Below are 23,104 nucleotides of genomic sequence, written 5' to 3'. Positions count from 1 at the left end.
AAGTTAATAATTTATAGGAAACGTGCACAACGAATATTATGCCATGTGGTATAGTCAATCCGAAACTTGTACTTAATAATGATTTACATGTGCTGCATCCTATAAACTCTTCTGTTTATACAAAAAAAAGTGGAGTCTACTAGCGCCGCAAACCCGAAACTTTACTATATTTCACTAGCCGTGTCGTGTGCCTAGTTTCTGCGCGTTCCCTAGTAGTGGAATTACAGATCAATTGTCTGCGCTTATGCAACGCCGGCGTTTGCACATGAACGGCTGCTTACGTCACGTGCCATCAAGCCGGCAATTGATGGATTTCAATTTGCACAACCAATAACATCCAACCGCAAAATATCGGTTGTGATTTATTGAGGTATTACTCAGAGATCGCGGATACGTAATAGTCGATTGAAATGTTTCGACAAATACGAACGGGTAAATGTGAAATGGCTCAACCGATGAATGTCTTCTAATATAGCCAGGAGCTACATTATGTTGTACGAGATTTATACTCGCGCCTCGTGGCTCGGCTCGCGGCGCGTCTCGCAGCTCGCGTCGAAGCGCGAGTGTAAACACAAAGCTCGCGTCCCCCTCGAGCTCCTTTGGAAATCGCTCCCGACGCGAGCCCTGCGAGCCGCGAGCCGCGCCGCGAGACGAGCCGCGAGCTCGAGTTTACACTCAGGGCTCGCGGCGCGTCTCGCGGCTCGCCTCGTGGCTCGCGCGCGAGTGTAAATCGAGTATTATGGTGTTAAAGAAAACCTATCCAACACATAAAAAAGTGATGACGTACTTTTGTTTTAGTCCCCAGGTGTCTAAATACACTAGGCCGAAAATACGCGGCCGAAGTTCGGCATGATTACGTCAGCAATGCGCTACGCATACAATATAACGCGACCCTTATTTTGGCATGGTGTGTCATCAGCAATTTAAAATACATTGCAGGCGTAATCATGCCGAACTTCGGCCGCGTTTTTTTTAGACCTAGTGTGTTTAGACACTAGAAATAGTTTTTTACGAAATTATCAAAATTGAATCATCGAAAAAATTGATTCATAGGCCGATGACGGGCCTATGTTATTTGGAGGAGTTATGTCAATTCAGTATTAGTAACTAATACTGAAACTACCGTACTAATATTAGTACTTACTGTTGTCTGATTGATCTGGATTTAAAAACCGCGACCAAATTACATGTTTACCTTTATCAAAATCGGCCCTTTAGGCTGCGTTTCCACTAAAGCGGAGCGGAGCTTAGCGGTGCCCGAATTGACCAATCGTGCTATTCCAGCGGAATGACAGCGAAGCGGAGCGAAGATTTCGAGCATGGTGATTGGTCAATTCAGCACCGCTCCGCTTCAGTGGAAACGCAGCCTTAGACTGGTAATAGACTAATCACGGACCGCAAGTTGCAGTCGGGACCGACTGCTTCAGAACGACCGCGTTGAAATTTGTACCGACCGCTCAAGGGCTCGAGCGGTCCGTGTATTGCGGATATGAATTTTGTGGATATGAAAACTGCAGATCGCCGTGCGGCGACCGCATTTTGCAGTCGGCTTCGACTGCAAGATGAGCTCCGTCTATGGCCGGCCTTACTTTCGGAGTATTTTCAATAAAGCTAACAATTCCTCGTTATAATAATTATTTATTTACTAATAAAAATATTGTTTAACAGGAGGACGAGTACGAGGCGCGCGTTGGCGCCCGTTTCCCGATCAAGTGGACGGCGCCCGAGGCGGCCAACTACAGCAAGTTCTCGATCAAATCCGACGTGTGGTCGTTCGGTATACTGCTCACCGAGCTCGTCACGTACGGCCGGATACCTTATCCAGGTGGGTGGAAATGGTTGTATGTTACATGCGGTTACCGAGTGACACTAAAAAACAATAAGTTCAAAGTCACTTGGTAAATTCGACTGCAAACTCATAGATTAAAAAGCCGAGGGCTTAGCAGCTATTTGTTTCATAAATTATTTATATATTAGTTTTTAGGGTTTTCGCAATTCTGGAGTCCAAAATTGCTATAGGTACCAAAATCAAGGTAGTCGCAATTCTAACGTCGTAAACTTGGACTCCACGTCAACATAATTGTGAAGATGTCACTGCTTTAGTGCTGTAAGAGTAGTATATTATCATCTCATCTCATTTTCACTAATTTCATTTCGTGCTGTATTTCACCTGTCATTGGAAGTCATCTAACCTATAAGTTACGATCGTTTGTCTTTTATTTTAATGTACCAGATGACATTCTGTTTTTGAATCGTAATAAATAAATATTATAATTAAATTAATAAGAATGACAAGTGAGATAAATGTTTTGGCATCAATCATGCTTATATGCTTATGTCTTATCCTATGCAAGTACTTATAATGCTAACTCTATCCAATTTTCCAGGCATGTCGAACGCGGAAGTCCTGCACCAAGTAGAGCACGGGTACCGCATGCCGTGCCCGCCCAACTGCCCCCCTCCCTTATACGAGATCATGCTCGAGTGCTGGAACAAGGACCCGTTGAAGCGGCCAACCTTCGAGACTCTCCAGTGGAAGCTGGAGGACTTCTTCACGATGGACAACTCGGAGTACAAGGAGGCGTCCGCCTACTGAGCCCGGCCCTCCCTGCCGGCCCACCGACACGCACATGCGATACACGTTAGTATTACATAATATTGATCCTAGATGCTGCGTAAATAGCATGTTATTACAAGACAATGGTCTTCTTAACTTCGTCTGGTATATTGGAAAGGTCACATGACGAAGATAGCCGTATTTACGGCACTGTATGAACAGTGCCGTAAATAGGGCGGTGCCACCGGTGCCCAGGCACAGGGCGCCGACTCTGGGGGGGCGCAAGAATGGCCAGACCAGGGAGGCCTGTACATATAGGCAATGTGGCATTGCTCTGGGCACCTATATTTAAAAAATAACATCGGCGCAGTTATAGAAGCTCGCGCAGGGCGCAAAAAAGGCTATGTACGGCACTGAGTATGGAAGTGTATTTTAATAAAACATTTTATTTCGTAAGAAAACAACTCTCATATTTGTCCTATCATCGATTTTAAAACTACTCCCGTCAGGACTAATGACTAAGGAAATTCTAATGATTACTTTAAGTCTAAATGGAAATAATATATTTCCAATTCGCTTCTAGAATCCGGGGCTATACCACATGCCGGAGTTGCACCTGCAGCTGCACGGCAGCGCGTCGATGCAGCACCTCGCGCCGCACGCCAGCGCGTCCATGCAGCACCTCGCGCCGCTCGCGCCCCACCCGCACCACGCCCCGCGCCGCGCGTGCCCGCACCACGCGCGCACTATACACCGCGCGCGGTAGACGCGCACGCACGCACACACACGTCGCTCGTATGCACACAACGCGATACGCACGTCGTTCGTACGCACACGTTAACAGCTAGAGCGTGATATTTTCGTATTGTGGTAACAGTAAAACAGAGCCTGGACTGCGACGCGACGCGTAGATGTTTATAATATAACTAGCTGTCCCGGTGAACTTCCGAGTCACTTTAAAACCTTCCCTGGACTTCTACGAATATTTTAAGACTAAATCAGCCCAATCCGTTCAGCCGTTTTCGAGTTTTAGCGCGACTAACACATTTGAATGGATTTTCAAATATAAGACTTTGTATGGATTTGACAGATTTGCAAGGCGTGTCACGCAATTGAAATCTGCCAATTCAGTACTTTAGAAATGCATGTACGCGTCGCGATGCGGTTTGAATTGACCCTCATGCGTCGTTACTATTCAGCCCTGGTGGGCAGGGTAGTGGGCAGCGCGAGAATGTAAAAAGTTGTGGGCTGAGTGTAAACGCTCGCTCGCGTCGTTACTGCCGCAGAATCAGGGTAATATTGCGGGCAGCACGAGGAACAGCGGCTGACCGGTTCAGTGGCTGAACATAAACGTCCCATTAAAGTTGAGAACGCACTAACTACACTGCGGCGGAGCGACGCGTTACTTCACTTCCATATGAAACGAGGGTACCGTGGCGCATAAAGAATATTTGGCCGTGACGTTTCGCGTTTCTTATTGCTGACATGTCAGTTTGCTATGTATATCTATAATACGAAAATATCATGACAACACCAACTTGTTGACAACAAGGTTTGTTATATCAACAAGAGGCTGCATATGGCGAATCGGGTAAAAGCGGCGGATATATTTTCTTATATGCGTTATCACTCTATGGCTTTTATCCGAGGCTTTTTAGTTGTGAGTGCGATGCGACTACATCTCTGTTCACCTTAGTCTGCAGTCGATGCGGTTGCTTTGTTTCAATGTTCATTTTGTGTCAATACGTAACAGACAAACAACGTGCGAGCGACTCGGCTGCTACGTAAACATAAATCAGTGTTTCTCTGAATCGATTTTTTACTAACTTTTTTACTAAGTACGGTAATATTTTATATCACTGGATATATTTACGTAACGGCCTAACATTTTTCATTCATATACGTACAAGACGAAGACGGCTAGCGATAATTCTCATCATGTGAAACGCCTAAGTCAAATATTGATAAAGTCCTCGTAATTTTAGGCTTCCATTCCATAATACGGCTTAAATATATATCACAGAAGCTAAATATTAAAAGTAGATTTAATACTGAAAACAATTTTACACGCTTCGTATTTGTATAATTTTATACTTTAGTGCTGGCACTAACTTAAAATTACTTTGCCTTCGGGCTCATTTTATTTAGCTCATCGATCACCTTAGGTCTTTCTAGAAACATTCTCTTCTAACCATCGAAAATGTCTATCCTTACACTACTTCTTTATATTTGTCTAATAACTGATTTGCGTTTGAGAATTGTTCATAAAAATTAGATACTGGCGACTTAGGAAATACTTTCGATCATGTGATTGCTCAAAATAGTAACAAAATTGTCGAAACAAATTTTTGTAAAGGTGGTCGAAAACAATCGAAACTAAAGTTCGGTTATCGAATAGGGAGAAAATTTCATAAATGGATAACGCTCTCTTTTTCTATCGCTCACGAAAACATTGACATCGAGGTATTTACCTCGTACTTTGTAGGAATAAGATACTGTGAAAATCGTGTGGGGATGAAAGAGATAACATGCGTTAGGCCTCTATCGCTATTAGATAACCATTCTTTGAATGTGGGTAGATATAAAAATACTCATAAATCATAATAAATTGGTGTAATGTCCTATGAGTACTCATATTCGGATTAGTTTCTACCCACATTTAAAATGTTCGAAATACTAGTAAGTTACTAAATAAATTTGAGTCTAGCTTTTTCACTCATGAAATCATCATAGTAAATAATTATAATTAAAACTCATTTATTTAGTAACTTAAAATTTAAATGAGTATACCGTTTCACGATTTTAACAACAACATGTTTAAGAAAAATAATGAACACTAAGTATTACCGAATCTATGTTCTAATAATATAGATATTACTAGAAATACGAATGTTAACCGTTTACTATGGTTATTAACTGTTTGTTATAATAATAGTTAATATTTAGATATACTGTGCATTTTAAGATTCCCAAGTTGTATTCTCTGTTCCCGTGCATGGGAAATATTTTGTAATGTTATTATCAAGATGAATGCAACAGAAATGGCAACTTATTAAAAACATTCATAAAATAATTTTGATCTAAATGTATATATACTATAATACTATACGGCTATAATGTTACTAATTTAAATTTCAAGTTTTTGCCGTCGCAAAACAAATACAATAGCACATTCTCAGGCCGGGAGTATTTTTTTTTTTACATTTAGAGCAAAATGAATGGAAACGTATGTTGCTTCATCGTTGATAATTATTATAGTGAGCTTGGGAAATCACAAATCTAAGGACATTGAATGGTTAGCTTTTGCGACCAAATGCACTGCCGTTTAAGCAATTACTTCTCGGTCGACAAGTTAGAGTACGATAGGATAACCCGATTTTTCTCTAAGAATCTATAGAAAGGAAATACTGACTAAACTAGAGTGTTGTCGGGCTGGCATAATTGGATCGACTATAGTCTGAACTACGAGGGTAGACACTAAACACCCTTTGGAATGTAAAATTTCCATTAAATCTTGTTACTTGCATGGGGGTTTTGACCATTTAAAACTTGTTTGACTTAAGCGTACGAACGAGTACTGAAAGGCAGTTTTTATTGGAAGACTTTCACTCTAACATTGGAAACATTAATAAAAAGAGGTTGCAGTATACGCCCTTGTGTGACGCCGAATTCAATAGTGCTAGCCTGACATTCGATGCTACCGTTGAATATTTTATATGAAGATTTGTATGTGATGTTCGTTTTGCTATTTACGTATTGGAACAGCTTTGTTTCTCGTTGCGAGTGCGGTGGTGTGTGTGTGCGAGTGTATGTACAGTGTGTACAGAGGCACTTGTGTGTGTCAGGAGGATATTTAGGTCCGGCAGGGAACGTCGATTGACGATGGATTTATGTTTAGATGTTTATGGATTAGGTATTTTTTCACCTTTGTGAAAATCATGTTTAACCTAGAATATTGGTGATAGATGCCAAATAATCCTATAAAGAACTGAATTTTTATATTATTAAACGTTCTGAGGGTATCTAGAAGTATTTATGATTGCATATTTGACATTAATTTCTATATTATTTCAACAGATGTTATTTTGACGTATTGTGCCAATATAGAATAAGACGTAAAGACTAATTACTAAAGAATATAACATCTATGGTATACATTGGCCTAAGGAAATAGATTTTATATTACAGTATAAAACATATTTTATCATTTGTTAATGCACTAGTCTGTGCGATATTTATTGTATAAATAACCCGGTGCCTAGCGTCGTACCCTCAAATATATCTGTAAAATAAATCCTCAGAACTTTTAAGTGGAAAAGTATGTATCAATGTAAGATTTATCGATTTAAAAATTATATTATGTCACCAATACAAGAGATGATTTTTGTATTTCACACACTTTATGTAAATAGTATCGAATATTTCACAATAACGGAGTGATGTGTGTACTGCCGACTGGATAAGTTTCACAACCATTCCAATTGGGTCGCAATAATGTACTATAGACAGGTAGCGAGTTAGTTCAATGATCGCACAAATAAATTAGCATAAAATTGTGCCTCAAAATTATACACGTACTGATTATGACTGGATCGGTAGAGAAGCGAAACGTTTGTTTATATCCATTTCCTGACGCGTTTGCGTCGCACAAAGCGAATAGTGTTTCAATTCAAAAAATCCATTCTTTTAAGTATTAAGATTTATTTTTAAGCTGATTATCTTTTGTATTATTTTGATAATTTATTTAGTGTATTATTTATAGCTGTAAATTCGCTTCGCTTTGCTTCGTCGTCTCTACGTGTAAGGCAATAACGCGTTAAGTTAGCCAATGTCAAGTTACGCCATCACAATTAATGTAACGATGGGTCGATGAGGGTAGTCGTAAGCCTGTTAGTTGATCGACTGATGTTAGTCGAGCTGCTCGAGTTAGTCTTATTACCTCCGAGTATCGATTAAATAATTTAAGTTGCTGATGTTACACGACCACCGTTACACATATTCTCTCCCTTCGACGATACGACGGTCGTCAGTGTAACATCAGTGGTACGGTTATGATTATTATATTTCACTTATTTGTAAAGATTTTTTTAACAATAAATATAAATGTGGAATACCTTTGAGTTTTATTCAAATCATTGTTTTCAATTTGTGGCATATGTTTCTCAGTCTTCTTTTGTGGTCCTCGGTTAGAGTTTCTTTTTCTTGAACTAGACGTGACACTTTATCTTCTAGAGAAGATACCGCTTCTTCTATTACGCTTGAATCAGTTTTAGCTTTTTTAGGTACTGGCTCCTCCATAATATCTACTTCGTCATTAGTTTCACCTTTTTGAAAATAAACGTTTTCTGCACTTTCATCATCACATATATGTTTAAAAGCGTATTCAAAGCTAAAATCGCTCTTTCCTGTATTATTATCGAGGGTATTCTTGAAGGCTTCAAAGTCCTCGCACACTTCTTTCAAAATACTATCTTTTTTAAGATGTTCTGTAACGAATTTCTTCAAAGTTGGTTTCGATACTGCAATTATGAAGAAGCGTCGCAGAGTATCTTTATTTGCTCTCAAGAATAAGTCATTCAAATCATCGGAAAATTCTTCGACAAAACAGAACGTACTAATGGCCATTAACAATTCGCAGCATAGCTCAAACAGAATTAATGTAACTTGAATGTTTTTGACTTCTATAAGCTTGAACACAACATGCATGGTCTGAAAAGCAAGATTTTACTGAGTGTAGTAATCATCTGTATGAATTCGCCAGTCAACTACATCTTGGCAGTTCATGAAATAAAATTGGTTAATGAATCTGCTCACTATAAAAACGTTGCGTAATTTTTTGGAAATAAGTACTAGTATCTTATTTCCAAAAAATTACGCAAGTATAGCTTTGAAAATCCTAAACGCGCTTTTTAGTTTTGTTATATTTTGTTTGGTTGGTTGGTCAATAAAAATATTAAAACCACTGACCTCCATTATACAAGTACGCGTACATAATAGCTTTGTCCACACTGTGGCTTTTTCTGTTCGTCAAGGGCATGCGTTATAGCGCAGTCAACAGCGAACGTGAGACATGCCCGCGACGCATCCAAAAACCAAAAATTACAATGTTGGCGTTGCGTGCCTTTTTCTGTTCGTCAAGGGTATGCGTTATAGCGCAGTCAACAGCGAACGTGAGACATGCCCGCGACGCATCCAAAAAACAAAAATGACAATGTTGGCGTTGCGTGCCTTTTTCTGTTCGTCAAGGGCATGCGTTATAGCGCAGTCAACAGCGAACGTGAGGCATGCCCGCGACGCATGCCCTCTGACCGTATCCAAAAAACAAAAATGACAATGTTGGCGTTGCGTTCGTTTCAATTATTGAATGCGCCAAAACGAAAGTTGAATGAAAGAAGATGACGAAAATTGAAGACGAAAGCTCCTAGTGTGAACATAGCTAATGGAGGCGCTCACGATGCGGTGTTGCAAGTATGTATTGGTGGAGCTCGAGTCCGTCGCTGCTATGGTACTGCAATACGTTGCGGCGCCGCACTCACCGTGTGGTCGGTAGTCCGGCGAGATGATCAGCGGGGCTAAAATGGTCACATTTAGCAATTCCTCTCAATCAATTCAGCAAATGAATTGCCAAAACTGTCAAATTGACAAATGTCAAATTAGTACGAATTACTAGATATGAATTGCAAGCAGATTTGTATTTTGCGATTTTAAAAGAATGAATCATAACATGATTCATAATATGATTCTTCAAAGCGACCATTTTAGCCCCGCTGCGGTGCGGCGCCGCACCGCGGCGTGCCGCGTGTGGCATGGCTCTAACACTGTTTGTTGGCTGAGGAATTGATAATTAAGATAATAATGTTTTTGCCTTACCCACCTTTTCTATACTTATCCCCTCGAAATGATCTATAAATTTACATGTGCAGCTTGCAAGGGCTTCTATATATTTGAAGAACACGATGTTATTATTCAGGCAATTCTGTATGGCAGCACTGGGACAGCATTTCAACCAACAGTTAACTAAGACCGCCTCAATATCCTTTAAATCTCGGTGGTTGGTAGTACAGTTGGCCAACAATTGAATGTTTTGTATCTGAAAATTCGTATTAATATTATAAATGCAGTATCTCTGTCACCAATCACCACTAAACTTTTTTTAAACAAACTGTAAATTGTGTTTATTGTGATTAGTGGATCGGTTAATGAGTTGTGGCATTTAAATCCGTAGTATAGCGCACAATGAGCGTAATTTAGCCCTCATTCGCGCGATCGTTTTTTCAACGGACGTTGAAAAAACGTTTTAACGCAAATGAATACCCTTAAACAGTGCTCCAAAAGTGATAATGCGCATAGACATTTTAGTAATTTTTCGGCAACGGTCGTATTTCCCGAGCGACGATAGACGATATTGTATTTTCTAATTGCACTGCGTTTAAGTTACATGTATTAGTCAAAGTTCGTCGTGATATTCCTGTAGCTTTTGTAACACGGTCATTATTGATTATTGTATAATGCATCTGTAAGGGGGATATTAGATTATCATATACCGTATATTGGATCCGAGATCATTGAGTCAATTATATTGGATAATTTAATATAGATAAATGATTCATTTCCTCCTTGATCATAGATTTTTGACATTTGCTGAGAGATTGGATCCAATACGGTTATAGAAATAGGTGTTGCCAGTTATTTAATATAAAAAAAGAGTTTTTAATTTCTTGTTCGTTAATGTTTCAAATAATGTAATGTAAGTAATTATTTTTCTAATTATATACTTGGATAATCTTGCTGAAATAACAAAAAACAAAAAAATGACGATGCCTTTTGACAAATCGAATTCGCTGAGATCTAGTAACCCTGACGTGTTGAAACCACATATGACGTAAAATAGGATCAATGAAATATGATAATGTAATATTATGCAGATATGATCAAATGATCGTATATATTGGATGCTATTTAAGATCATATAAATGATACAATATAAATGATAATATTGTAATACCCCCCTAACACGGTCATTATTCACGGTCACTCACGCGCATTATTAATTTTGGAGTACCTACTGTAGTCTGTACCTATTTATTCACATGAAAGCGTTTTTAAAACGGGCCTTTTTTTTATCGACCACGTCCACGTCGATTTTCGACTTTGAGCATTGGCGTTAAATCACAGATAACTAAATAGTTATTACGTGTAGCGCCAACGACAGATTTTAACGCGACAATTTTTAAACTCCCCTGCTAACGAGGCCTTAGATTAAAATACAACATTTTTTCAATTAATCTGATACACTTACCGCGACATTTAAATCGCCAACACCCATAGACTTTAGCTTAAGAAAATCTTGTAAAGATGTTAAGCAGCGATCCGTTACAATATTTTCCGCTGTAACCCGTATATTATCCGGTAAATGGACCATCATTACCGTCCAAACTGAGCTATTTCTTCTATCTTGAATGTTACACTGCCTATAGATTAGTATCTTCTCATCATATGGTAGATTCTTGAACATTTTCTCTATGGTATGGAGTATGTACTGTTTCTGTGGTAGTATTTGGAACATTTTATTCGTTTCTAACTTCTGATAATTTCTTATTAAACCAGATAATGTATTGAGTTGTAATTGTGTATTGTTCCTAAAAAATGGACAGACATGTTGAGATACATTTCGAGAACTTTAAGGTGCGACCATATTAGAGAGAAGACTTCTTTCTATGTTGGGCCATAATAAATAACCACGATGACCTGTTTAAAGCATGCACAATCGACGACGACCATGGGCAATCCTGTTTTTCCCGACATGGGCCAATGTGGAGCCGCATGTAACAAAATGTATCCTCTTTCCAATGAAAAAATAATCATCAGAAACCGTCTACAAACGGCGAAGTTACTAACGAACAGACAAAAAAGGTAATACGGCCGAATCGATAAGCTTCCTTCTTTTTTGAAGTCGATTAATAAAAAGGGAAAACAAATTAAAACTTATTAATCAGGACTTAACGCGACTTATTCTAGTAGTAATGCTACTACGAGTACATACTTTTTCTCGACGTTTCGGCCGTGGTCACCAGGGGACTCAGTCCTCGCAGTCCCCAGTAGGAGCATAACTACTAGATTAAGTCGCGTTAAGTCCCGATCAATAAGTTTTAATTATAATGCAACGCGAAAGTTTAAAATGTTAAGGGAAAACAAACCTGCATAAAATCACCCACAAATCCGATGCAAAAGTCGCACTGTTATAATCAATACTCAATAATGTTTGAAATAATATCTGCTCCAATTTCGTATACTGTTCTTGTGAAAATGATGTAGCAAACGCCACAGTATGTATGACTAAGTACTGATACAGCTCATAAAATTTGTTGTTTAGTTTCAGTCTTGTTGGGTTAGTAAATAAACTTTGGCCTGTAAAAATATAACATTGTAATAACAATAATAAATTTATATTAAGAGATTTAAAGCCGATAAAGTTAAAAAAATATATAAATTATTTACATTTAGGTAAAAGTAGAAATACTTGTTCAATCAGTCTCTCCTTATTTTCTATAATTTGATGAGTATTCTGAATGATTTGTCGCATTATATTTGTCAATAAGAGAATATACAACACATTTTTGGAGTGCACAGGCAGTGTATAAACATACTGAAAGAAAAAACAAAATTAAAATATATTATGAGGCACTAGCTTTTGAGGACGCAGTACGCGCAGTACGCGCAACCAACCTATAATATTATCAATACATAAACTGAGCTTTGAAAAAATAACTAAAATGAGTAAGTGTAATACTTGTAACAAAAACGTTAATAAAAAGAACCCAGGGATCCTATGTGGCACGTGTTGTAAGTGGATTCATGGCGGATGCGCAGGACTTTCCAACGACCAGCTAAATGTTCTCGTCACGACGGACTCGGTGGATTGGAAGTGTAAGAACTGCGCCGGAACCAAACTTAGAAGATTGTCGGGTATAATACCGGAAGATGATGAGGATTATAGCGGATCCGCAAATAATCAAGCTCAAGAAATCCTGAACATCATCAGAAGAGAGGTTAGCCAGGTGATCAAGGACGAGCTACAACGTACTTTCGATTTTTATTCCGAAAAAATAGACGAATACGAAGCTAAAATAATTACCTACGAAAAAAATATGAAAAAACTTGAAAACCAGTGTACAGAACTACGCAACAATTACAAAAACCTATTTCTTAAACACGAAGTAACCGAAAGCAAAATGAATCAAATATTACAATCTCAGCTAATAAACAAACTGGAGTTGTGTGGTATTGAGTCCGGAAATAACAACGTAGAAGTCATCGTGCACAAATATGCCCAAATCATTAAGCAAAATCCAGATGACATAATAAAATCCTATAAAAAGGAACCACGCCATGCCGGAATCAAAAAGAACGTTCCGCCTTCCATCATTATTCAACTGAAGGAAGGAGCACGAAATTCTTGGTTGGAAACCTCCAGAAAAACCGAAGTTACTGCTGCAGCCATCGGTCTAGAAGGAAGTAGAAAAATCTATCTACGTGAATCGCTGACCCCTGCCACTGCATTTTTACTCTGGAAGACAAAAGAGGAACTGAAAAATGAATATAAGTATATCTGGTGCAAAAATGGATCGGTTCTAGTAAGAAAAGACGATAAAGGTAAAATAACTTTAATTAAAACTGAAAAGGACATTGAAAAAATTAAAAAATGAGCTAAAACAATGTAATACATATAAAAAAAATGTACTTACAAAAATATCAACCTAAGATATATTAATAATAGGTATAAAAATTGTAAATGAATACCTTAAAATCAATAAAAATGGATGACATAAATAGTAAAATTATTGAACTTAACCTTGGGAATTTAAACGAATTTTTGTATAATATTCCCTTGTATGAAAATTTCTTATTGTTCTTTCATGTTAACATTAGATCGTTAAATAAAAATTTTGCCCAATTAGAGCTAATTGTAAACAGTTCAAAATCCATTATCAATTTTATTATCATAACAGAAGCTAATATACAGGAAGCTATGTCAAATCAATTTAATTTACCTAGTTATAATTTACATTGCGAATTACGCAGTAATAGAAAAGGTGGTGGTGTGTTAATGTACATACATAAGTCTTTAAATTTTAATAGATATAACAACTATACTTTTAGATATATGGAATGCTTAAGTGGTGAGATAGTCATAAATAATTATACTCGTATCGGTTTATGTGCCATTTACAGACCTCCTCAGACATGCAAAAAAAAGTTTATTTGTGAATTAGATAACATGATTAAGAAATTTGACCATAAACATAGTTGTATTATTATAGGTGATATTAACATCGACTTAAGTCAATATAGCCCCATCGTCAATACATATTTAAATTGTTTAAGTAACGTAGGCTTCGAGTGTGCCATATCTCAGCACACACGCATAGAAAAGTATGGAAATTCAATTAGCAAGTCGAGTATCGACCATCTGTTTATTAGAAACGTTAACAACGCACTTGCATACAGCGCGGTGGTGCACACCGTGCCGGCCGATCACTGCGTTATCGCGGGTGCCTTGCCGGTCCCGGTCACACCATCCGCCGGTGCGCCGGCGCGTGTTGTTTATACATCGATAGATAACATAAAACTTAAAAATGAAATTTCTTCCATTGACTTTAGTAAATATCTGTCTCTTACGGACCCTAATACGATTATGTCGTTATTACTTAGCGACTTTAATTCATTATATGACGCCTGTAAAATTACAAAAAGTGTCAACACAAACTCAAAACGTAGTTCTTGTGCATGGGCTAATCAGCGCTTAAAGTATATGTGTGCTGAGAGGGATCGACTATATAAGGAGTGGCAAAAAGATGAAAATAATTGCACTAAGCGCCTTTACTTTAATTGCTATAGGAATAAAACAAATAAATATGCGCAGTTTATTAAAAATAGATTTATTATGGCTAATGTTTGTAAGAATTTTAATAATCCGAAAAAAATATGGGAAATAATAAATAAAATTTCGGGAAAAATTGTTCAAAGTATTGATGACATCCTACTCAAATATTTTAAACTCGAACCCCTAATTATAGCTAACAACTTTGCAAAGAAATTTGAGGACTCAATCAAAAAAATTAAAAATATTTGTAACATTAAATTATTAGATTCAAGAACATACGAAAATAAACCTACAATGTCAATTAGATTAAAGCGGGCTACTCATGAGACAATAGCTAAAATTATTAAAAGTATAAATATAAACAAAAGTCCCGGGCGCGACGGCATTCGGGCCCGTGACATAAAATCGTCCTCCGAATTATTGGTTCCTGTCCTGACGCACCTGATTAACTGTTGTATTGATACGGGTATATACCCGGATATTCTTAAAATAGGTACCGTTAGACCTGTATATAAAGGGGGTATCCATAACGACTATAATAACTATCGCCCCATTACTATATTATCGTGTATAGACAAGGTAATAGAAAGATTTTACGATGATCAAATATCATTCTTCTTTCAAAATAATAATATTATTAACCATAAACAGTATGGCTTTCAAAGAAAACGGAGTACGACAGAGTTGCTACGAGATTTCACTGATAGGGTTAACGGCTATCTTGATCAAAAATTTCAGGTAATTGCGCTGTTTATTGATTTTTCAAAAGCGTTCGACGTTTTAGATTTTAAAATACTATTCCAAAAATTATCGAACGCAGGGATTCAAGGCCCCCTTTTGAAAATACTCAAAAATTATCATACAGACCGATTTACGGCTGTTAAAGTTCTCGATAAGTATAGTGATTTGCAAAGCACCGAGGCGGGCACGGCACAGGGGTCCACGATCGGCCCTGACGAGTACCTGGCCTACGTTAACGAAATGTGCAATTTAATATTAGAAGGAGATATCTATCAATTTGCCGATGATACGTGTCTCTTAGTGGCTCATAAATCGATACAGGAAGCTCAAAATACCATGCAAAAAAATTACAATCTTATTTGTAAATATGCGCATGATGTGGGGCTTATAATAAACTCACAAAAGACTAAATTCATACATATTCATTCTGCTCATAATTTGCCTCTCATCTCCCCCACGATTATAGCACATACTCATGATTGTTTCCATTCAAATGTAGTTTATAACGCATGTAATTGTCCAGCATTGGAAAAAGTAAATCAACATACATACCTCGGTCTCATAATTGACAACCGACTGAGTTGGAAGCCACACATAGACCATGTATGCTCGAAATTAAGATCTGTACTCAGTAAAATCTATATTCTTAAATACAAGTTACCCTATAGAACCTTAAGATTATTTTATTTATCGTTGGCCCAGTCGGTTGTTAACTATGGTCTGAGTAGTTATGGAAGATCGTTTGAAAGTCACTTACTTAATATACATTCATTAACGTTACGCATATTAAAAGTGATTGTACCTAAAACGGTTAAAAATAAATTTAAAACAAATGAGGAAGGCTTATTTGAGTATTGTAATGTCATGCACATTTTTGATCTTGTTAAATTTGCAGTTTTAAATGAAGTTAATGACCCTACACTTTTAATAGAAAAAATAAGACCCAGCATTTTAAGACAAACCTGTAAAACAAAATTTGTTAAGCCAAACTGTAATAATTATTATGGAAGCAGAATGCTTAAGACATTAATACCTTCATTTGTAGAAGAGCTGCCAGAAGACCTACAAAAGTTGTATCGGGACAAGTGTAAATATAGACGGCAACTTAAAAAACATCTATTGAGTAAACTCAACTAATGCGACCACATCTTGTCCAGATAAACTCTTTGTAGTTTTTGAGGCAAGATTTCTTGTATTCTGTAGTATCATTGTATACAATATTGAACAAAATAAATAAATAAAAAATAAATAAATTTCTTTCTTCCTTTCTTTATTTGTATCACTACAAAGAAAAGAATTCGAGGTAATTGTAAATGGTACTTATACTTTAGTTTAGATGATAAATCCGTGAAATCCACGAAGACGCGCCCTACTATTCCTCCTAATCGTATATAGTATAATATGTGTGTACTGTAAGCTTTCGCCAATGTTTGAGTGTTATCGGTACACACTAATTACCTATGAGTGCACGCTCACACTACAATAAATAGACCAATAATTAAGAGAAAGCGTCACGGTCAAAGGGAAAGATGCTCACCCAAAAATTGGTGGGGCGCGTCTTCATGGATTGCACGGACTATATATATTTAGATTCAAGCAAAATAACTAACATCAAGGAATTCTTCGCTCAAAATTTCCTTTACTAAATTATCCACTGTTGACATTATAAGGCCTTCTATAAGATTAGAGTGTTCTGCTGCTTTTGCGTCAAATACCTCGTCTTTGTATCTAAAACAAAATATATAAGTAAATTGGTGAAATTCAAAACTTTTGTCACTATTTAATACTGAATAACAGAGATAGGATAAACTATTTATCATTATAATACATTTTAGGCGACTATGACACAGGCCTTGCTCAAAAAGACGGCGTTGCAGAAAACCGGCGTGATATGAACTATGAACGCACGTGAAAAACCTCAGATATTGTGAGCGTGGCGTAGATAATATAACTCCCACACCGGTTTCGGTGACGGTGGCCGGGACCTTCGAAACCAGGCCAGTTACGCCGAAGTACCGATGATGACCTCTGTGGCTCAGTGGTTGAGCGCGTGGTCAGCGCTCAAGCCGGGGGTCGCGGGTTCGAATCCCGCCAACGGAACAAAAAGTTTTCAAAGTACTTAGCACAGAGCTAGACGACGTGGCGTAAAGCGTCCATTTTATAGACGCGCAAAAATGTGCGCAATACACAAGAACACCATTTCGTAACCGTCATAATCCAGTGGGACGGATAACCGACACGAATGGCGAGAGATCAGGAACAGAACCGAGTTTTACATGACGTGGCGTAGATGCTGAGGATCAGACGATCCATTGATAGTTGTATAAGAAAATAGCCCTCTCTTTGGCCCTAATATAAAAAAATGTGAAAAGGCTTTACTTACTGATAAACAAATAGAATCAGTTCCAGAATATGCTCGTTTTTGTAGCTCAAATTTTTGAATATGCCGGCCAGCTTGAACAATATTTTAATAACAAATGCTGTAACTTTTAGAGATCTCACAATAACTTTGTCATCTTCCATTTGCTGAAAAACAAGAATAAATATTTTACTGAAAAACGATAATAATTTAAAAGCAATATCTCAGAGACATCATCATGGACCATAATCAAAACCATGTCAAAAATGCTATCATTTATATTTTATGGAATAAAAAGGTTTATTGTATACTAGCGACCCGCCCGGGCGTCGCACGGGTATAAAATATATAGCCACTGAAAAAATGATTAAAATCGATAGCCTATGATCCTTCACATGGTCTACTTCTTATCTGTGCCAAATAACATAAAAATTGCTCCAGTAGTTCGCGAGATAAGCCCTTTCAAATAATTTCTCCCGTTCTTTCCACATTCTCACATCAGTCTTAGCGTGATAAAATATAGCCTATAGCCTTTCTCAATGAATGGGCTATCTAACACTGAAAGAATTATTCAAATCGGACCAGTAGTTTCTGAGATCAGCACGTTCAAGTTAGCCCTTTCAAATAATTTTCCCCGTTTTTTTACACATTTTCCTCTATTTCTTCGCTCCTATTAGTCTTAGCGTGATAAAATATAGCCTATAGCCTTCCTCGATTAATGGGCTATCTAATACTAAAAGAATCATCAAAATCCGTTGCGTAGTTTTAAAGATTAAAGGGAACAAAAGGACATGAGGGAAAAAAGCGACTTTCGTTTTATAATATGTATAGATTTTTGGCTTAGCTAGTGGCTTTAAAGTTATAATTTGTCTTAGTTGTAGAAGTGACCTACATACAGCTTAGCTTTACCTGAGCTTTTTAGCTATAGTTTTTTAGTTTTAAAGATAAATTAGCCGAATCGGTTCATCCATTCCCGCGTTTTAGAGAATTAAGTAAATATTAGAGAACAACAAAATTTAAAATTAATTATTTTTATAGATATTAAGTATATAAATGTTTTGGCTATTATAAAAACCAATAGCATCCATACCATACCTCAAAATTCATATTATTTTTTACAGTAGCAACAACATTCTTAGCGCATTTATTGAAAATATCAGTTGTTTGTAAATATTGAGCATGTTTTTCACAGATAGCGGTGTATGCTTTCCAGTGCTCTGCCATAGTTTTAACATCTAGTGCCTGTGCTATATCACAGATGTTTAGATTGATTTCTAAACCTGAAACATAAAATGATGTTTGTGTATTGACTAACGGCCGTTCCTAATATTCAATCTATCTCCGGTTTGACATACGACCGATCGCAGCTAACATTGAATTGACATAATATATATATCTCTAATGTCTAATGAGAGCTATTCCTTTCTCTAGTAGGGCAAAACCAGAGATAGATCAAATATTGGGAACGGCCGTTAGTGTCTAAACACGCTAGGCCGAAGTTACGCGACGTAAATTCCGCATGATTACGCCCGAAATGTATTTTAAATTACTGATGACACACTATTCCGTCGCATTCCGTCCGTATTTTGAATGCGTTTGACATTGCGAACGTAATCATGCGGAATTTACGCCGCGTAACTTCGGCCTAGTGTGTTTAGACATAGGTAGTATTTAAACTTTTAAATTGTAACAGTGAAAAACATCTAATAAGAAGTTTCTTTATTTGAAATTCCTTAATTATAGTAGGCTAATAAAATTCTCAATAGCCTACTATAACATTAGTAACGAGAATTTCAAATAAATAAAATGTGTATTAAATAACATGCTTTTGAAACACCCTTTAAAAAAATTAAAAAGTGTACAGCTTAACATAGAACCCTTTTTAAAGTTAGATAAAAATAAAATAGCCTCCTTTTTTATTGGAGTCAGTTAAAAATACAATGAACATACTTGCCAAAAGAACTGCTTGTTCATCCTCTACGTCCAAATCAATTACGTAATACTTTTCCAATATCATTAAATATGTTAACTGCAATTCGTGGCATGAGCGAAACAAATCTTTCAGTTCATTTTCCAAACTTCTTAGATAGATACCATACAATTGTTCACTGGAATTGTAAATAATATTATTCTTATTAACTAGTGATCAAGATTTTTTTCCTATTATCTTATATCTTTAACTAGCAATTCTTGTTATAAATATAGCTAGGAAACTTATTTTCTTTATGAATGGTAAATTAATGGTGATAATATTTTACTAGCTATTTGACCGAGCTTTGCTCAGTATTCAATAAAACACAAATAAAATGACATTTTCTAAAAATGTCATTTTATTTGTGTTATATCGAATACCGAGCAAAACTCCATTAAAATAGTTAGTAAAATATTATCATCATTAATTTACCATTCATAAAGAAAATAAGTTTCCTAGCTATTTAGGCTAAATGGTGAAACAATACTTAAAATTAGGTGACACTTTTGTCACACTCTGCCAAGCAGTCAGGGAATAGAGAAGCTTTTGAATTTATCATGTGTTTCTACTCAACTATACATTATTTATTTAAAGATTTTGAAGAGAAGCAATATTTTTGATGAGCAAATATTATTAATAATATTTATTAGACTGTAATATTATAAGCTATTAAACAGTATAATCAAAGTTCACTTACCTATTTTTACAATGGTTGAACACTGTATAAATAATGTTACCAGTCATTGTTGGAAATGTCTTATTAGTGTTGCATGATGTGAAAGAACATTTCTCTAAATTTTTCAGGTGCCTGGCCAACATTTTTAGAATAGTTATTGCATTTTCTAACATAGCCCCAAGTTTTTTTTCATCAGTAAGTTTCTCCTTTAGATCAATAATAATGTCAAAGGTCTGTAAATTTTAAAATCAGTGTGTTAAGAAGAATACTAGACCTTTAAGTGCCAAGGTAAATGCAACAGGAATATGCCTTGCCATGTATGTGATGGAAATGGTCCATGGCCTACTTGTTTAGTTCATTAAATATTACTGATACCTACACTGCCTTTTTGACACAACAAACCTTTCATCCCAGTCAGGTCAGGTCACAGATATATTAGATGATCTAGGGCCTAATCAATGCTATTTGAACTTTGACTTGAATTCCAAAACTTACCACACAGTTACACACATGGACATGTAAAAAAACTAGTTTTTAGAAGTCTGTGGTTATTGGATATGAGTCAAAGTTATGGAAAAATAAATGTAGGAACAATGAAACAGGTGCAACTTGCCTGAGTTAAGCATTCTTCACAATCCTTCAATATTTTAGTTAGGTGTTCAGACACATCTTCAGATACTAAGTTGAAACAATCTTTTAACTCGGATATGAATTCTTCATAACATAAAGTATCTATCTGGTTTCATTTAATTAAGGAAAATAAAAACTTTACCCTCATAACATCATTAAACATCATAATTTAAATCACTTAAAACTAGCAAATGAAGCTTCAGGTAATGACTAGGCAATTTCATGTTTTTAAAATATGTTTTCACCATAAACTTATAATATACTGCATTATAAGTTTATGGTTTTCACAGATTTCTATTAATTTTATGAAAAGGATACAACGCAATCCACTTCTGAAAAAGTTGTAGAAAATTGAGAGTTGTCCATCCTGATTGTTTTCTGTATAATGATAATGTAGTCCAAATCTAAACATTCCGTACTTTAAAATCGTTTACTGCATTCACGGTTTATTTATAAGAACGCTGAACGACCAAATTAGGTGTTTTTGATAAAAAAAATATAGAAATTAACTTGAAGTTGAAAATAATGCGGCAAATTTTTTTGAACTTTCCTTCACCTTCTTCTTTATTTCTTTTTTTTTTTTTCTTATTATGGCACTTCGGCTATTTAACCATGGCCAGTGTCGAGTATAATATAGCAGGAAAACAATATTCTGTAGAGGCCTCCGCAAGTTTATGGCCTCCGCTGCCGGCGCCGGTTGCCGAAGTCACGCGATGTTTGCCGAATAGGCTGCCGGCGCCTAATAGGCAAACATCGTTTGTCGAATGACAGAATATTATGGTAATGATCAAAAACATCAGTCTTGAGCTAAAGGAGAAAAGTACAAAATATAATAAGGTCATAACTAGTTTTTATTATTCGTAGGTCATACATAACTCATAATATGTAAGGATATTATAAGTTTATGGTTTTTTTTTTATGAAATAAGGGGGCAAACGAGCAAACGGGTCACCTGATGGAAAGCAACTTCCGTTGCCCATGGACACTCGCAGCATCAGAAGAGCTGCACGTGCGTTGCCGGCCTTTCAAGAGGGAACAGGGTAATAGGGAAGGGTAGGGATGGGAAGGGAAGGGAATAGAGGAGGGTAGGGAAGGGAATGGGATTGGGCCTCCGGTAAACTCACTCATTAGGCGAAACACAGCGCAAGCGCTGTTTCACGCCGGTTTTCTGTGAGTGCATAAGTATATTTTAATGGTGGTGATGATGCTGATAAAATTGTGATCTGCATAGTAGCATTAATATAGTACCATAGTACCTTTGCTTCTTTATACAACGCTGAAACTCTATAACATGTATATTGTTTAAGGAGTCTGAAGTAATGGAGAATGTTACTAGGTATGCCAAATTGCTTGAAATTTTGTCACAGTAAAGTCTGTATGTACGGTATACAAATACACTAGTTTTTATTGTAGTCAAAAATACCTAGTAGGTACTAGTAGTTTTGATTATATAGGCATTAAAAGTTTGAAAAATATCAAGTCCCGCTAACAGTCCCGTGACAAATGCGATTTTTGGCATTTTTTGCTCTTTATCAATAACGGCAACAGGTAGGCACTTGGAATTTTCAGCAAGGCCTTAATTATATGTGTACTTTAATTAAAATAAAAATTTAAGGGGGGGCTTTGTTGGCCTATTTTTGCCATATAGCGGTACGGAACTCGTCGTGCGCGAGTCCGACTCGCACTTGGCCGATCATTTATTTGTATTTTTTAACCGACTTCCATAAAGGAGGAGGTTATATGTTTGTCTGTTTATATATATTTTTTTGTATGTTCAGCGATCACTTCGCCGTTTGTGGACCGATTTTCAAGATTTAATCCGAATTTGGTACCATGTTCATAAAAAAGGTGATGGAATCCATCGAGGTTAACGAGGGAATTCCTCGCTATCTATACTAATATTATAAATGCGAAAGTATCTCTGTCTGTCTGTCTGTCTCGCTTTCACGCCAAAACTACCGAACCGATTGTAATGAAATTTTGTATACAGATAGTCTAAAGCCTAAGAAAGGACATAGGCTACTTTTTTATCGGAAAAAAGGGTTGTAAGGGGGTGAAAATACGAAAATTTGTTCAAATTAAGTTAGTTCCAATAATTCATACTAGATGGCGCCGTGCGTCTCTTACATCGCGCTAACGCTTGCCCAACATCTTTCTATAAGAGGTGGTATCATCATACATTCGAGTTTTTTTCGATTGTAATTTCTTTTTTCACGTTATTTAATAAGTCAGTACTTTATATTATATATAGTGACGTAAACTTAAACCTATCAATGATAAATAGT

The 23,104-nt window shown here is 36.6% G+C and overlaps 2 protein-coding genes across 4 annotated transcripts in view; one reads left to right on the top strand and one right to left on the bottom strand.

Annotated features, from left to right (window-relative positions):
• LOC121737377 (tyrosine-protein kinase Src42A) overlaps window positions 1-3,294 on the top strand; it is a 91,528-nt gene extending 88,234 nt beyond the window's left edge. For both annotated transcript variants that reach the window (XM_042129048.1, XM_042129047.1), the window contains exons 6-8: window positions 1,669-1,825; window positions 2,388-2,641; window positions 3,141-3,294. In XM_042129048.1, coding sequence (XP_041984982.1) covers window positions 1,669-1,825; window positions 2,388-2,596 — 366 coding nt within the window. In that variant the 3' untranslated portion in view covers window positions 2,597-2,641; window positions 3,141-3,294. The remainder of the gene's footprint in view (window positions 1-1,668; window positions 1,826-2,387; window positions 2,642-3,140) is intronic.
• On the bottom strand, window positions 1,808-21,351 carry LOC121737378. 2 transcript variants are annotated; one of them, XM_042129050.1, is made up of 13 exons: window positions 21,138-21,351; window positions 20,803-20,925; window positions 20,211-20,422; window positions 19,492-19,649; window positions 18,637-18,821; window positions 17,566-17,708; window positions 16,793-16,910; window positions 12,056-12,203; window positions 11,755-11,965; window positions 10,857-11,196; window positions 9,432-9,647; window positions 7,672-8,266; window positions 1,808-1,869 (listed from the first exon to the last, which is right to left on the bottom strand). In XM_042129050.1, the coding sequence occupies exons 1-12, from the start codon at window positions 21,183-21,185 to the stop codon at window positions 7,685-7,687; spliced, it is 2,484 nt and encodes an 827-aa protein (XP_041984984.1). In that variant the 5' UTR covers window positions 21,186-21,351; the 3' UTR covers window positions 1,808-1,869; window positions 7,672-7,684. The 2 variants fall into 2 exon arrangements, with proteins under 2 accessions (XP_041984984.1, XP_041984983.1); XM_042129049.1 differs by lacking the exon at window positions 1,808-1,869 and having other exon boundaries at window positions 7,652-8,266.
• Window positions 21,352-23,104: the final 1,753 nt, after the last annotated feature.

This window comes from Aricia agestis, chromosome 20 (genome assembly GCF_905147365.1).
Source record: "Aricia agestis chromosome 20, ilAriAges1.1, whole genome shotgun sequence".
Taxonomy (NCBI): Eukaryota; Metazoa; Arthropoda; class Insecta; order Lepidoptera; family Lycaenidae; genus Aricia; species Aricia agestis.
Note: the sequence above shows the minus strand (reverse complement) of the source record. Positions and strands in the feature narration are given on the sequence as shown.

What these genes read in the sequence shown, in the direction of transcription:
- LOC121737378 (XM_042129050.1), bottom strand. Translation starts at nt 21,185, where the DNA reads ATGGACAACTCTCAATTTTCTACAACTTTTTCAGAAGTGGATTGCGTT. An exon ending in GTGAAGAATGCTTAACTCAG is followed by an intron (nt 20,423 to 20,802) that starts GCAAGTTGCACC and finishes TAAAATTTACAG; the next exon opens with ACCTTTGACATTATTATTGA. An exon ending in AGGGGATAAGTATAGAAAAG is followed by an intron (nt 8,267 to 9,431) that starts GTGGGTAAGGCA and finishes CTTGCTTTTCAG; the next exon opens with ACCATGCATGTTGTGTTCAA.